This window comes from Melospiza georgiana, chromosome 11 (genome assembly GCF_028018845.1).
Source record: "Melospiza georgiana isolate bMelGeo1 chromosome 11, bMelGeo1.pri, whole genome shotgun sequence".
Classification (NCBI taxonomy): domain Eukaryota; kingdom Metazoa; phylum Chordata; class Aves; order Passeriformes; family Passerellidae; genus Melospiza; species Melospiza georgiana.
The window spans coordinates 13,903,696-13,920,336 of NC_080440.1; the positions used below are offsets into that span (position 1 = coordinate 13,903,696).

Here is a 16,641-nt window from a genome sequence, read left to right on the forward strand (position 1 = left end):
CAGTCCTACTCAATGAAATAAATAAATTGTCACTTTTCCTCATTGTGCTTTCTGACAAGGGCAGTGAAGGCTTTACAGTGAAGAACCTTACCTTCTGTTTTTATCTTTAGAGCAGTCCTAACCAAAGCAAATAAAGTAGCATTGAACATGACAGTCCCATCACTGTTCAGTGGCATATTCATGGCTACTAACCTCTGAAAATGAGAAAAGGAAAACAAATGTTGATGCTGCTTTCTTTGGAAAAAAAAAAAAAACAACTCCTGTAATGATAATTTCTGAAAAGCTGATGAGTTCAAAGAATAGTATTACTGAGAGGAACATAAATTATGTAAATTCTTCAAAACAAAGTTGAGTTTTCTATCCTACCTTTGTATAATATGCAGTAATTAAGAACAATTTGCTTCTTTTTGATTTTAATGACATGTATGCTTATACACAAGTTAAAAGTGTACAGAAGATTTCTTGAGCTATTTAATGAGCTAACTTTCAAACATTGAAGCCCAGGTTTTGACTGAGTCCCACTGTGCCAGTACTAAGGACAAAAGCAGTTATTGAGGGCACCCACTCCAGCTGCAGTTGTGTCCCTGGCTTCCCAGGGGTTCCTCATTCTCCATAAAGAACCAGAGCACCAGGTCTGAACTGTCCCAGCCCATTCATTCCTCAGGTGACTCCTCATTAATGTTATGCCAACTTATGCCAACTACTTAGAACTGTTGGGAAAGGAGCTTTTCTCTTTGGGTCAGTCCGTCCTTGCACAAGAGTTGTCCTTCTAGAGCAGCTTTGCTGTGACCCTGACTGCCAAAAGGACACAATTTCAGCTATCAAAATCTTTTCCTAATGTCTGACTTGGAATTTTTCTATTCTAGTTTAAAAGCATTGCTCAATGAATAATTGATGTTAGCATATAGACAGGTAGAAGTTTTCTTTAAGTATGTCTTGTGACATTGAATTCCAGCCCAGAGGTTTACATGTCAACTTTACCTGTTTATAAAACAGATATACAAGGAACCCAAATGACAGCACTTTGTATCAATCCTTCAATTAACAGGTTTGATCTTATTCCCAATGAAATTCCTAAGATCTCAATATCCATAATTCTGAAGCCATCAAATAATGTAACAATCATTCAGCTCCTTTGTATTGCTTTTCAACTTTTACATTAAATGCCACTAATCCTTATCAAAATTACACATTTTGCCTGAAACATTCTATATAATTTTAAATTTCCATTAATTTTCTGTTTTCTCACTTGCTGCTACATATTGTTACCCACTGTTATTCACTCCAGCCTGGTCTATCCCTTGCAGTCAGACAGAATCAGGTGGAACCCACCTTGCAGGCCACTCGGTGAGGGCACAACTTGCCAAAACCAAGCGGTGGCTGAATCCTTCTCAGCAATGTCACCACATCCAAGTGCTTTATCCTTCCCCTAGAACAACACACATCAGTGAGCAAACATCCACTCCCAAAATATGCACCCTGCTCTGCTTGTTTTTACCAAATAAATTATGTCAGGGAAATGATCTAACTTACTTTGCTTCAGGGTCATATTCTGACCATATTCTTTTGAATTCATCCAAGTGATGGGGGCCCAGAATAGACCAGTCACGTGTCAAATAATCAAAATTATCCATAATGACGGCCACGAATAAGTTTATAATCTAAAAAAGAAAATTAAAAAGTAATTAAGAACAATCTTCCTTGATTATTTTGAATTTTTATCAATTTAATATGTAGTAGCTTAAGAACTCAAGTAAATCAATAGTTTTTGGCAAATATCATCTAATATCACTGAAAATATTTGCATTTAACTAAATGGAAGTCTTTCAAGTAATGACATAACAAGAACATGGTATTTTAGAGTACTCAATTTTTTGACATAGGCTACAACACAGTTTTGTTTCTCTTCCTCAGTTTTGCAGATCCCACTACATCAAACTGAAGAATGGATCCAGTACACACATTATGATACAGTGTGTATCTCAGGAATAGGATTCAATTTCAAGACAATACATTTTGTTAAAACAGAAGGTGATACAGAGCAACAGAACATGTGTTTACATCAATTCACAGAATTTTGTTGGACCACTCTCCTTTTGCAAGAAAATAATTACTGTGAATAGAACAAATCAATCTGCTTGTACCAGACACCTGCAATGAGGAAAAACATATTTCAATGACTATTTCACAGCAAATAATCCATTTCTGCCACAGATTAGGGTGAAAGGTCACTGTTCACATCTCATGTGCCACACATGAGGACACTTGTAGAGATGCAAATCCAAATTCTGACAAGTTTAAACAAAAGAAACAGCGTTACTGCTCAGTCATGGGAATTGCAGCTCCATTATCAATGAATATTTAATAGTACCATTGAGAAATGCATGAAATAACAGCTATGAAAAGACTGCTAACTCAGCTTTCAAACGTGCAGCCAACCACCCTGCACACATATGCAGTCAAAAGAAACCCTCACCATGGGAATTCAGAATCACAGAATAGTTTGGGTTGATAAGGATTTCTAAAGGTCATCTACACTCATTCCCTGTATTCAGCTGGATCAGGCTGCTCAGGGCTTGTCCAACCTAATTCTGGATATTCCTAGGGATGGGGAATCTACCATCCCTCTGGGCAACCTGTGCCAGTGTTTCACCACTCTCACTGTAAAAAATCAATTAAGACTCTGTATGGAAAAAACATAACCTTGCCAAAATATTTTGAATATGGGATTTTCAGTCATTCTCTCAACACTCTACTCTTCATTCAGAAGAAACCCAAAATGTCAAAGCTCATTGCTGTTAATAAACACAAACTAAACTCACCAAAAATGCACAGAGCATGTAAAAACTGATAAAATAAATGATGGCAAAATTGCTTCCACATGTGTATTCTTCCCCAGGATTATAATCAGATTCTGGATCACAGCGCTTTCCAGGCAAACATGCCAGCATGATTTCCTGCCAGGCTTCTCCAGTTGCACACCTTCACAAGACCACAAAGATAAATTCAGCATTATTTGATCAAGATTCATTCAAAATTAATTTGTTACATTCTGTACACATGCATACAAGAACAAATGTGAAGACAGACTATGAACATTTCAAAGGAACTAATTAAAGATAAGTGTAGAGCAATTTTTAGAACTGACAAGCATAATCTGACATTGCAGACACAGTTTATAAGATAATGTATAAAGGCTTGCATATAAAACTGTAACCCCAAACTGTGATTTACAAGTTAAGTACTTATTGCAGTGGAGATACTGTGTACAAAAGCAGTGTTGTGTATGAAAATCAGTCATAAAATTTCTAAGTACATATTTGTAAAAGATGACCTTTCTCCTGTGTTTGAAGAAATGCCTCTCTCTCATTGCTGCTATTGGGTTTTTTTCACAGTTCCATAAAGCCTATGTGCAGTCCCATAGTTTAAAATTTTTCAAAGACAATTACATAATTAAGACATCTTTAGCTGTGTTCATCACCTGGTGTCAAAGGCATAAAGGGACTTAGTTCTCAGTGGGTGATGCCTTTGGTGCCAGGAATGTCCTGCCAGTCTTTCCAGCCAGGTGAGTAACAATGCACAGGAGCTGAATTACAGAATCTCAGGCAAGAGACAGCTCAAGGCCGTCACCTTTAGAGGCATCCCTGTCCCATGTCGTTCTCTCCTTGCTCCAGGACATTTTGAAACACTCCTGTCATGTGTTTGTCTTATTCTTAAATTCTCCAGAGATGGAAATCCCATAATCCTCCCCACCACCATGCAGATTTAGCTGCCTTCACCATCAGGAAGCTTCTCCTATTGCTCAACGGGTATTTCCCTCCTGCAAGTTACACCCCCTTCGGCAAATGTAAAGAACAGTTTATTTCTTTATGTTTGCAATAATTTTTCATTTCTTCAAGTTATCACACCAGTTGCACTTCTAAAGATGCCACCAGTAAGGGCAGAGCCTTTTGCATCTTTCCCCATGCTCAGGCAGGCTGATGTTTGGGTGCAGGTTTGGACTCTGAACACTGCCCAAGGAGGAGTTTCACAGGGGCTGAGAGGAGTTCAGCTCTGTACCAGCCCCTCAGAACCCTCTGTGCCAAAGGACACTCAGCCACAAACAGGAGGGGATTATTGAGCTGAACTGATTCTCACTTGCAAACACATTTTGCACACTTTTCATAGATCAGTAAAATGGGATGCACTGAGTGAGAGTTAAGGTTTGCTCACCTGAAGAGAAGCAGCACAGCTTGGGGGAAAGTCTGAAAGTTGTTGTTTCTGTTTATTTGATTGTTGTCCCTCATGGCCACTTTTCCAAATACCTACAATAAACCAGAATTTTGACTCTCATTCCAGTGACCTGCACTGTCAGAGGGTGTAGACCTTGAAATCTAAACTTCCTTCAGGATGCATGAAATATCACGAAAACACTTTTATTACACTTTAGATTTTTCATTATATATAAGTGCAATAAATATATCACATAAACAAGGGAAAAAAAGGCAGCACACCAAGTTCTTCTCTTGTGTCTTTTGGAATTTCCTGATCAAGAAAATCAGAGCCAAATAAAGATTTTTCCATTACTCTGAAAGCTCTGCGTTATACATAACACAACAATCAAAGGAATGCTTCAATAAGCAACTTAAGAAACAAGTCTCAGACAAATCTGTACTGTTGTTTAGTGCTAAAAAATCTTTAATTACCTGCATTCCAATGACAGCATAGATGAAGAACAGCATGGCTATCAGAAGGGCAACATAAGGCAGGGCCTAGAAAGGGACAGGTGGATTGTCTTTTAATAATCTCACACCATCATTTCTATTTCAACTTGCAAAAGTAATTTCTCTGTTCAACACAGACTTTTCCAAGGGTTTTTCTTCCTATGCAAGTGCTTAAAATGTTATTACCTGTCACTCTTAATACTTTGCTGCATGCAATGTGTATCAGCTTCATTGTATTTTAAATTACTTCTGCCAGCAATCCAGAGGGAAGGATCATCTTTAGTGTTTTTAATTTTACTTTCATTACTGACTCTGACAACACAAAGATACTTTGTTCTATACAGTTACAGAGTTTCATTAACTTCACATTCATCAGTTTCCAGGAGCAATGATTCATGTATCTATTTCACTTATGAAATTGGTTTCATGTAAAATATGTGTTAAATTCTTCTTTTGCAGTCATCTAATAAAAAAGTGTGGAAGCATGAGATCTATGTATGTCAAACCTATCACAACTCTTTTAAATATGCCAAATATTTTTCCAGAAGTACCATCGAAGTCTCACAGTAACAGCTGATATTAAATGACAAAGAATGACCCTCAGACTCCCAGAAGTAATTGGCAAAATTAATTTTGGTATTAGTATGCAAATATATTTAAATATATCATTATTGGTAATATTCACTTTAAAAAATATTGTTGCGTTCTACAGGGTATTGCTTCCTAAAATTTGGTGTATAAATGGCTGTAATTATAAAGCAAATTAAAATAACTTGTGCTAACCTGAAATGACTTGATAAATGTCCAGAGCAATGTTCTGATTCCTTCTCCTCTGCTCAGCAGCTTCACCAACCTCATCACACGGAAAAGACGGAAAAAGGTGATGGAGATCCGAGCGCTGTCCTCAGAGTTCTGAAGAGCATCAGGAGAAGTCAAACCAAATACAAACTCAAACATGCAACACTTCCAGAAAAACAACATAAAATGCAAAGGTGGAAGAGGTAAGATTTGGAAATGTATCTCGAAAGCCTGTTCACCTTGATAACCATGGTATGAAAGGAAAAATTACATGCTGAAAACACAGGACCTGTAGAAATGCTTCACACACCACATGCATTTCCAAGTTTTCTGGTTTGTTAATAGGATCATATTGGGTTTGTTTGTAATAGACTCCAATAGAACACTGACAATGGATGCAAACCACTGCATAACACCTTTGCAGTCAGACAGGAATGAAAAATACAGAAAAACTTGGTGGAAAAAAGACATGGTAAAAAGAATAAACTCAAGTATAGGCAAAACCACTGGGGTCACTTTACTGATCTTACCCCAGACTCATCAGTTGTGACTGTTTCAGTTGGCTTTGGCTTTAAGAAATTAAGAACATTAAATATTAAAATCAAATAAAATATAAAAAAAGTTAAGTTAGCTTAACCATAAGCAAAATTAAGAACATTTTTAATTTCTAAATGAGAATCAACATCTTTCAACTACAATATATGTCCTGAATAAAACATTAATTCCCTTATTAAACCATCCTCTTATCTATTCGTGTTGGCTGACTCATAATAAAAATTGCTGGTATAAAACATGTTTATAAGATTCAATGGAAAGTAAATACAAAATAAAAGATCTGCTCCTATGCAGGCCAAAAAAGTTAGTCATCAATTTGCACAGGTTGTATGAAATCATAGCAGGAAGCCCACCTAAAACTAAAGAACAAAACTTTGGGGCCAAACTAGCCTTTCAAGGTCCTTTTCTGCTCTGCCCTTTTTGAAGATTAATGACTCCATCACTGGAATCTAACCAGAGTCAGGTAATTTGTGTTTGATACCGCAGCAGCAGCTCCCTGACAGCAAAGTGCATTCACTGAGGTGGCTCAGCGATGAGCTCTGGGTGTTGCAGTGGCCAAAAGGACAAAGGGACACAGAAATTTCTGAGCCCCACGCCCTGGGGGCTGAGCCTGCCCCAGCAGTGCAGGGAAGCAGCTCTTGAATTCCCTCCCTGAGCTGGAGGAACAGGATCAGGCATGGACAAAGGGATCAGGATTTGATTGATCCTTCTGGGGCAGATCTGTGCAGCCCTCGGGAGCTACAGGGAGCAGAGAGGCTCACACAGCTCCTTGTTCACAGAGCCAAACTCTGTGTGCTGAGAGGAACATCTCACTTCTCTCCTTTTATTCTCTCTGTCTGATTTTGAAGACGCTTTCCTGAGATCCTAAATGGTCACACACTTCTCAGAGCAGGCAGCAAAGCTTAAAGGACCAAAGTTCTGTGCTTGCTTGTGCGATGACAAACTCGCAGCAGTTTCTTCCAAAATTGGAGTGTCTTTAAAAACATTTATAGCACTAGAAAAAAAGGGATTCTGGATGTTAGATCCCAGTGATGAGTCTTACCCTCTTGCCTAAAATATCCTCCTTTTAAAGAGGCACCTTTCAACAATTGCTGTCACTCAGAGCAGCAATGAGCACAGTGCCACCCCAGAGCTGCTGCAGCACCAGCCACACTCCTCCTACTCAAAACTCACAGGCTGCTGGTACTCAAGATAGAACTTGAGGAGAAGGAAAGGAAAAGAAAGGAGCTGGTTCTGTTGAAAATATATTATGCAAACCTATTATTGTAAAGAAAAGCAACAAGAGGTAGTACTTTTAAAAAATAGGATCATTATTAAAATACTAATTGTGTTCTCTATTACTTTCTACTTCAATATAAAGGCATCACTAAGGGGAAAAAAGGTAAAAATAATGGTTTGCTCAACTATGTGCAAGTCATGTATGGATAAATTACTGCCCTGACAGGATATCAATATATTCTGACACAAATAATTTTTTAACTGCATAAAGGATTATTACTAAATTTATGCAATAAATTAATAAAACCCCAGATCTTCGTATTAAACCTCATCAAGCAGAGTATTTGTCAAACTGGCTGCAACACCTAAACTTTCTAAGAACTTATATAAAATAGATGGAAAATCTGCTGCTAAGGGAAGACAACTGCTTCATTAGAAATTCTCTGTATATTCCAACAATTTGAAATGAAATCATCAAAATATAATCAAGGAAAACTTCATTATCACAAACACCATAAATGTCAAAATATCACAGGTCATGGAAGCAACCTTGCAAAGCTGCCTACCTAAATCAATCCCAAACCTGCACCAGTGCACACAGACCCACACTGCTACTGACGTTTTAGCACAGAAAAAAAATCCTTTTGATCTGACACTTTAAAGAAAAAAGATTTAATTACACCTTCTGCAGATGAAGCCTGAAATGTCTTATTAATCTCTGGTGACTGACTCAGGTTGAGCTTGATACTCTCTTAAATAGTGAACAAATTACTTAATTTGCTTTAGTATTTTGTATGATCAAAACCTGAACACAGTATTTGACAGATAGAGATCAGATTAAATTACAGTATCATCACAAATTGACACTAAAAAAAATGAAATAAAATTTCAGGGTTGGCATTTGGGAGTTTTTCCCACTGTGTTTTATAGGGGGAGGATGGGGCCCCAAATAAGTTAGCATCAGTATTAGGATGACAATATATAATGGGATAGATAACACCTAAAAAAGGATACTTTGGTCCTTCATGTTTTCATTTAATCACTTTTCCAAATGCAAAATTAATGATTTTGTTGTTTGATTTGTTCATGACTTGGTTATGAACAAAAAGATCTCAAAAGGAAAAGTGAGCAAAACCAATGTTTTCTACATATAACCCTCTTGGTAATTACTTAATTCTCACTTTTAAAAATGCAGAGGTCAGATTACACAAACTATGCAATCAGTTCTACTGGAGCTGCTCTGGAATGATGATCCCTCATTTTATTTTTTGTCAGGAAGTCACTGAGGGGATTTGTGTTTGCACAGTGGTGTATGCCCAGGGCTGCCCTATGCACACTCCCCTCACAAATCCCTCTTCCTCAGCTTCTTTGGACTAAGTAGTTCTAGTTGTCTGGTTCTGACGGCTGATCTGATGCTGCTGGGGAGTCTTAGGATGTCATATGCAAGAAATCACAGATTATGGACACTGGAAAATGCAGGCCAGCAATGAAAAATAAAAACACTCTGTTCACAAAAAGCAAATTGTACAATAATGCCAAAGTGAAGATAAATCTAGAAACAAAGAACATGAACTCCTGATACAAGAGGAGGTTTTCCTACTGAAGGTGAAAGTGTTCATCACTGGGCAAGCATTTTGGGTTTGACATCTTAGGGTGCATCTAATTTTTTATCCTCTTTGGCATTTCCCTCTGATAATACAGCAGCTTTATTTTACTAATACCAATTTTAATGAAGCTAATGTAGTGATACACCACAAAAGAAAACATTATTCATATTCATTTATAAAGGAAATGCTCATCTGGGAGACAAAGTTAGTTAATGGTTACATGTGTCCATCCAGCATGAAGCAATGCTCAGATCTGGGAAACTGAGATAAAGATAAGACAAACTTCAGCAACAATAACAGACAGACTGACAAAAACTGAGTGTCTGCTTCCTACAGATAAGGGAAAACCAGACAGTGCCCAAGCTCCAGCCTGATTTGCAGCACCAGAGACATCTCGTGCACACACACACACATAAGAGGGTGGCACATTTTGATTTTGTACTTGTAGGGAAGTATTAGAATAGACTTGGGACTCTGGGGGAGAGGCTGAGCAGAGGGATGGTATCTGCTGACAATAAGGTAAACAAAATTACCTGGTCAGATAATCTATCTCCAGCCTCCTCTTTCCCCTCATTTTCAACCAATGCTGCTTGGTCCCAAACACTTTGGGACTGGCTGGTCATTGCTGGGATTCTTTTGTCCCCCAAAAACTGGGACTGCATGATTCCTAAGGTGGCAGCTGTGCTTCTGTCTGCTACAAGTCTGGCCACAGACTTGGAATAAATGGTCACAGCTGGAATAAATGGACAATTTCTGCTTTCCCTGCTTGGCTGACAGACACCCTGCAGAGAGGGGAACCAGCACAGTCATCCCTCATGGCTTTGCCTGTTCTGTCAGACATGGACCAGTCACACCCACAGCATCAAAGCACTTCACAACCACGTCAATGTGAGCCAATCCTTAAATACTTCAAATAGGCAGTAATATGATTTTTCTTTTTTACTACTGAAGTTCAACACAACAGTTTTCTTCCTCAAACAATCCCAATACTCAAAAAAAAATATATAACCAATGATCAACCTAAATTTCTGACTCACTAATGAAAATGTTTGCAACCTGCTACCAATTTTGGTCAAGTACTAATGCTGCTTATGAAAAATTCAGCACATTTCCTAAACAGGAACTCCTTGTTACACAAATGTTTGCAACAAATGTTAAAAATAAATATCCTGACTATAAAGAACTTCAGTGTCAAACTGTGAACAGTGTGAAACAGATTGGATCATGCCTTGGAAGCAAACTCTGTGCTTAAACAAAAAATAAACATGGTGAAAACCAGTGATGTTAGTAAATGGTGCTGGTCAAAAGCTTCTTTTTTACATATTGTGCCAAAGGGTCCAAGAGTATGTCAGAACAAATGACACATGATAATGTCCTCATCACCATAATTAAAGAAGGAAGTATCTGAATGACAAACACATATGATGACAATAGCATTTATAGCAAAACATTCAGGTTGCCAAAATATCTCCAGAAATGTGTGCTGTGAGTCCATGTGCATAAACACACACAATTTGTTCAGATAATAGTTACTGCAATTCAGATGTGAGCAAGAAATCTTCATTGTCTTATCAGTGCTCTCTATATTCCCTGGTCAACATGAATCAAATGCCCATAGACATTAATTTATTAAAATTTTAAGTCAATGTGAGAAGCCTCTGAAACTATTTTTATAAGTGCCTCTTCCGCTGTAAAAGATGTATTTAAGTTCTAAAGCCACAATTAATATTTTGTTATTATATGATAACTAATAAAAATTATTTCTGGCTCCAAATTAGATATTACAACACTGCAGAGATTTGATATTGCACTAAGAATGCACATTAATGGAAGCAAAGCTGTATGAGAACACAGTTTGCTGACCTACCATTAAGCCTAAAGAGAGGTGTTTGCAAAAGTTTACTAAACATATCAACAGTATCCAAAAATACAAATTACTAGCACCAACATCCAAGTTCTAACATATGATAGAGATGCATAAAGTTGTACTCAAACTAAATTGGACTGCTCTTGCTCAAAGTTGAATCCTGAATCTCTTACAGGAGGCAGACGGGGGCTTTATTCTACTCCTCTGCACAAGCACAAGATCAAGATTTGAGGCAGATGGGTTTTCCTGGGGGGCTCAGGAGGAACACATAAATGCTGTTCCTTTAAGCCCTATTTCAGCAGACGGTTTTTTATGTCAAGAATAAAATCAGTCCTATAAAGATGGCATTAATAATTTACATAAAAGATGAGGAAAGGGAACTCTCCATTATTTTCTCAACATTTTGGCAGCACGTGAATGGTAAAAGAAACTTATATAAAAAATGTGAATTAAAACCTTCACAACCACTACTGCAGCAATGTGATCATGCTTCCAAGTCATTCAGTGCTGGTCATCCAAATGGCTTCTGAGCTGACAAATAAGATCATTTCTATACAGTCAGGCCAGATTGAAACTTGTATGTTATTTCCTTTTAACAACTTATTTATTCGGATTTTATTTCCAATTCATTTCTAAGTTATATACCCCCTCTCCCAGACTGCACTGACCACACTTTGTGTCTGTCAATCATTACTCTGCATTTTTAATTGAAAAAGAACCATTTCTATGACCACACAAGATCTTGCATGACATGTGAAAGTTTCTGAAAACAAAAGGCCACAGACCCCAGGAGTAATTATATAGGTTTTAGTAGTGATATTAATTTTTTTATTGCTATACCACATGTATATTTACTTATATATACTTGCCTCTAATAATTTCTAAAAATAAAATGAACATGAAAACCAATTAGGTTCAAAAAAGAAGGAGGTTGAAGAAAGGGATATTAAATGAAAGACTAAATTTAAAAGATAATCAGAGATAACATTTTATTTCCAAAATATATGTTACTCTGAGGTGGTTCATTTCTTGAGTTGGTCACTGATCCAGTCCTTGTGAATGCTGAGCAATCCTGTAAATTGCTTAATACATTAAAGACTGAATTCCACAGGCACCAAAAATATTCAAACTATAGTAATTCCCTGGATCACGTGAGAATGGGAGGTTACTGGATCAGAAGAATCAGCCTCAGGGAAGCATATATATTCTTGTAAAAGGTTGGAAAAATCTAACAAAATAAAAGAGATGACATTTATTTTCCAGTATTTAATAGTGAAATCAAGGCAGTGTGTAACCTAGACAGTCCAATCCATTCTCCTGTAAAAACTGGGTCAGATGCAAACTTGTTGAGGGCTAGAAGCGCTCACTGGCCCTTGCACAGGACCTGAGCATCTCCAGGTGCACTGTCAGGATGAAGCTGAGCTGTTTCCACAGCACAGGACAATCCCATCTGTGATCCCACAGCAATGTTCAGTTCACACTGAGGACATGAAACATTCACACTCACGTCTCCCTTGCACTGCTCAATCTAGATGGTTCTGCCCCTACAATTAGAGCTGTGACAAGATCTGGTTTTCTGTCAGTGCTGGTGATTTACCCTGCTCCAAATCAGCCCTCAAACAAGGCTGAGCTTCCTCAGCTCAAGAAGTTTCTATAGCAGGAATTTTCACAGGTGCTGTTTCTTTATTTCCAAAATCCCATAGGAAACAAAGTCTCGTTAGCATTTCAACAGAGATGTAGCTTTCCCAGGATCACTGCCAGCCTTAGATAACAAATACAGGTGGAATGGCACAATTCAGACTGCTGAAAAAATACTGAGGAAAAGATTCTGAAATACTGGATTTGGATGACAGAAATTTACACTCAACTATTCAAGTAGGAATAGTTCAGTAGAATCAAAACAATGAAAGTAAAAATCTAAGAAATTTCCCTGGAAACTCTGCAACATTAAATGCTTCATGTTGAAAATGGGAAATCAAGGCCAGAAATATATAGAAACCATAATACAGTCTTGACTTGCACAAACAAAGCACAGAAAAGTGGCAAGACCAGGAACAGACAATGCTTAGTACACAGAGAGTCTGCTGTGCAAAAGTAAAAGAAATCAAAGATGAGCATTTTTTCTCTTGTGAGAATAACATGAAAACTAAGAAATGGCAGTGCTGGTTGTTGACTGTGGTGTGCACTGATCTTGGACATAATTACTTGGGCTCCAGAATATTTCCAAGACAGCTGTGGGAGTTGCTAAATCCCAGTGTTCTTCACAGCTGACAGCTCAGTCAGAGTTACAAGGAGTGCTGTCCAATTAACACTGCTGAATACAGACACATCTGCTTTGGCCATGGAAGCACCTCTGAGCTACCCCTCAACCTCCTCACAGTCAAATACCTTCTGCAGATATGAGGGAAAACTGTTCTAAATGATTGGTGGTTTTACTCTCCTCAAATACTGTTCTCACCTACACCAGTACTACTGTGAACGGAAATCGTGGGTAAATTGCAAATATTTGAGCTCTAAGTCCAAATGCAAAACTTTTCTGGGGAAATAAAAACCCTAAGGTAAACAAAACAGAGGGGAAAAAACCAATCAAAATAAATCAGATGCAGCTTTTACAAATGAACTCCATGAAGAATAATTATTCTTAAAGAAAAGTCTCAAAGGGACACTGCAGTTCTGGGCTGACTGACCCTCCCTGTCAGCTCAGGTTCCTTCAGTTCACAGGAAGATCCATCCCCACAGAACTGAGAAAAATCAGTCTGAAATCTAAAGGTCAGGATAAAGTTATCCTGCTCCCATGTTCTCTCATCACTCTTTCATTTTCTTTCCAAAAGTCAGTCAGTCATGAGATTCTCACAGTTTAACACAAGACCAGGAAGCAACTTCAAGGTGAATCTGTTGCCCAAACACCTATAATGTGCAATGGCCATCAGACAAAATTCTGGTAAAAGAGTTTTCCAAGTACTTTAAAGGTAATTCAAACTTCCAAGCATTTACTGCAGGATATGAAAAGCAAAAGGACTGGGGAAAATTAAACATTCTATTTTCCACAGCATGGAAAGCCTGACTTTCTATGTGGCCTTCTTCTGCAACCTCATGAGATACGAACGGCCTCCAAACCCAAACCTCTCACAGAAAAATAAATCATCATTTGTTAAACCAAGCCACTGAAAACTTACAGAATCTTGAATTATTTTGGTCACATTAACTACAAAAAGCAATGGGCTTCAAGTAAGATAGAAACATAAGCTTACATCTCTTTTTCTAAATATTTTCTGTGCATATATAGAAAAACAATTTTTATTGTCTCACTGTGCTGTGTGCAACTATACAAGTATATAAATAAATAACAGCAGCTTATACAAACATCTGTATCAGTGTTTTGGTCTTTGATTCCAGGCTTAAACATACTTTTTAAAAAAGGACTTTTTTGGGATTAAGTTTACATTTTCTGTATTTCTTGATGACAGCAATTACTATTTAGTGCATGAACAGTTGCTACTTACATTAACTTCTGTTATAGCAATATCAACGACGCTACCAACAACAATTAAGGCATCAAAAGTGTTCCATGCATCAGTGAAATAGTGCTGTTAGGACAAGCATTCAGCAGAAAGAGAGCAAGAGAAAAACACAAACAGAAAAAGAGAAGAAAAGGACAGTGTTATAACACAGAAACACTCTAGGCTTCTCTGATGTACCACTTTACAATCTAAACTTTCCCTTTCATAGCTAAAAAAGATTGGTAGAAAAAAAAGGCTATTTATTTCCCATATCAACATAATTGACCTATGACTGGTCTGTACTCAAAACTTTAGAAACATCAGATCAAAATCTGTGACTTGTCCAGATGATGGAAATAGTGGGGAGACAGAGAAAGAGAAGTAGGGACTGGGGAAAGTAAGCTGGGATATACTCACATCAGCTTCACTGAGAACGACGTCTACTATGCTGCCAATAACGATGAGGGAGTCAAACGTATTCCAGGCATCACTAAAATAGCCCTGAACAGAGCAGGCAGGGTGCAAACGTTTGTGATTACACATGAAATGTCAAATATTTGCATACTTCTGTTTAGTTTTGCATAAACAGAAATTAGTTAAACAAAACCTGTGGTCTAATGAGAAAACAAAACAAAAACCAAACAATATTGCCTACTGAAGGAAAAGCAACATAGATGTGCATGTGTGTGTATATATATAAATATATATATACATGTACAGACACACACACAGACACACACACACTCTACACATGCAGAACACACCATCAGGTAAGCACGATGTTGGCAAGCAAGCCATCATCCAAAATTGGCTTTGGGCTTCTAGCAAGGCTGAAAAATTCTAACATAAATACCCTAACGAGGACAACAAGGCCCCTTTCATTATATTTCTGCAAGATCAAGCCAATTTAAACCTCCTTATCATGGAGGATTTTGTGATAGTCTTATCTAAGTGGTTGGTAAAATATTCAAAGGGTCACGTCTCATCACTGGCTAAGCATGCACAGTTATTAATGTGAAACTGTGCATAAAGATTAGAGAATTGACTTAATCTTCTATTCATAAACTAGGTCTAATATAGGAACTCATCCCACATTTGCAGTCAGAGGGTGATTCTGTAGCCAGTGAAGCCAGCAACCTGAACAATTTCTTTATGCTTTTGGTTGGTGCAGCCAGTCCAGTGTCTGAAAACTCATTTTCAGTCAATTGCTTCACCACTCTTCCGATGTTGTATGCCTTTAAATATATTCCCCACATGCGTGGTCCTGGGACATGGCTGCAAAGGGATATAAAGGTCTAAAATGCAATTAGCTGACTGTGGGCATAAAACAGCATATTTGAGCAGAGGTTCTTCAGAAGAATCCTCCAGGTAGGTTCCAGTGTGGAACAAATCAAAATGTATTACAATTGTTAAGATAAATATGGAGACCAGAGGTTTCTGCAGCATGTGGCTTTTTCTTACTTATTATAGAAATCCAGAACTGCAAAAGTTATTGAACTTGCCCTTTACCTCATTCAAATGTATTCAAGTATCAGTCTACCATGACTAAGGAATGTGCATTACATGAGAAAAGCTGGAATGTACATTTTGTACATGTACATTTCTTGGTAATTAATTTCCAAATACTAAATTTTCAGCCACTATTGAAGCTCTAAAATAATACATTTAGCAAGAATTTTAAAATTACATATGTGCTAATCTAACCTTTTATCTAGTCACACTTTTTATTACACTGTTTGCTCTAAGATAATGTTTTAGCTGAGTAGTTTAAGTTATTACATGAGTTGTTAGCAGAGTAAAGAAAAATCGGTTCCAAAATCAATTTTAGAATTGGAATGATATTTTTCTCAAGGTTTTGAACTGTTAGAATTTTTAGTAATTTCACAGTTTAAAGTAATGCACCTGAGTGCATTAATATTTGCAAAAAGGATTATTTTGAGTGGAAATTTCCTCTTGGAGACTATGAGAGAGCTGCTTCAGTAGACAACAGCTCCACATTCTTGGAGAGGAAGCAGGGTCAGGAAAGGCTCATTATGTTTCTAATTCTACTCTTTTAAAACTCAGATTGCTGCCACCATTCCTTTGTCTAAGGAAGGGGCTGAAAGAGGAAAATAGATCAGAGTATTATCTCCACAACTCTCTGCACTTCTTTGGTTCTTTGGGATCAACCACCAATTCCAGTTTTGGGGCAAAAGCCAATGCTCTTGGATTTGGCCTCCTGAAGAAATGCCTCCACTCCAAAGAGCTCTTGCACAATTCCCTGCTGCTCCCTCCTTACTCCTCCTGCTCATGGGAACACAAAATTCCCAAAGCTTTGCTGAGAATCACACTGAACCATCCCAGCAATATTGAATTTTATAATCCTAATGAGATTAGCAGCTGCCAACCAATGA

General features: G+C 37.6%; 1 protein-coding gene across 9 annotated transcripts in view; it reads right to left on the reverse strand.

The window, feature by feature from the left end:
* Positions 1 to 16,641, reverse strand: part of CACNA1D (calcium voltage-gated channel subunit alpha1 D) — a 169,537-nt gene that overhangs the window by 27,353 nt on the left and 125,543 nt on the right. For 6 of the 9 annotated variants that reach the window (XM_058032083.1, XM_058032084.1, XM_058032081.1 and 3 more), the window contains 10 exons: positions 14,666 to 14,749; positions 14,252 to 14,335; positions 6,032 to 6,070; positions 5,487 to 5,615; positions 4,686 to 4,751; positions 4,213 to 4,304; positions 2,823 to 2,982; positions 1,534 to 1,661; positions 1,333 to 1,429; positions 92 to 194 (listed from right to left, as the gene is read on the reverse strand). In XM_058032083.1, the coding sequence (XP_057888066.1) occupies positions 92 to 194; positions 1,333 to 1,429; positions 1,534 to 1,661; positions 2,823 to 2,982; positions 4,213 to 4,304; positions 4,686 to 4,751; positions 5,487 to 5,615; positions 6,032 to 6,070; positions 14,252 to 14,335; positions 14,666 to 14,749 (982 nt within the window). The remainder of the gene's footprint in view (positions 1 to 91; positions 195 to 1,332; positions 1,430 to 1,533; positions 1,662 to 2,822; positions 2,983 to 4,212; positions 4,305 to 4,685; positions 4,752 to 5,486; positions 5,616 to 6,031; positions 6,071 to 14,251; positions 14,336 to 14,665; positions 14,750 to 16,641) is intronic. The other 3 variants (XM_058032085.1, XM_058032089.1, XM_058032086.1) reach the window with 2 other exon arrangements.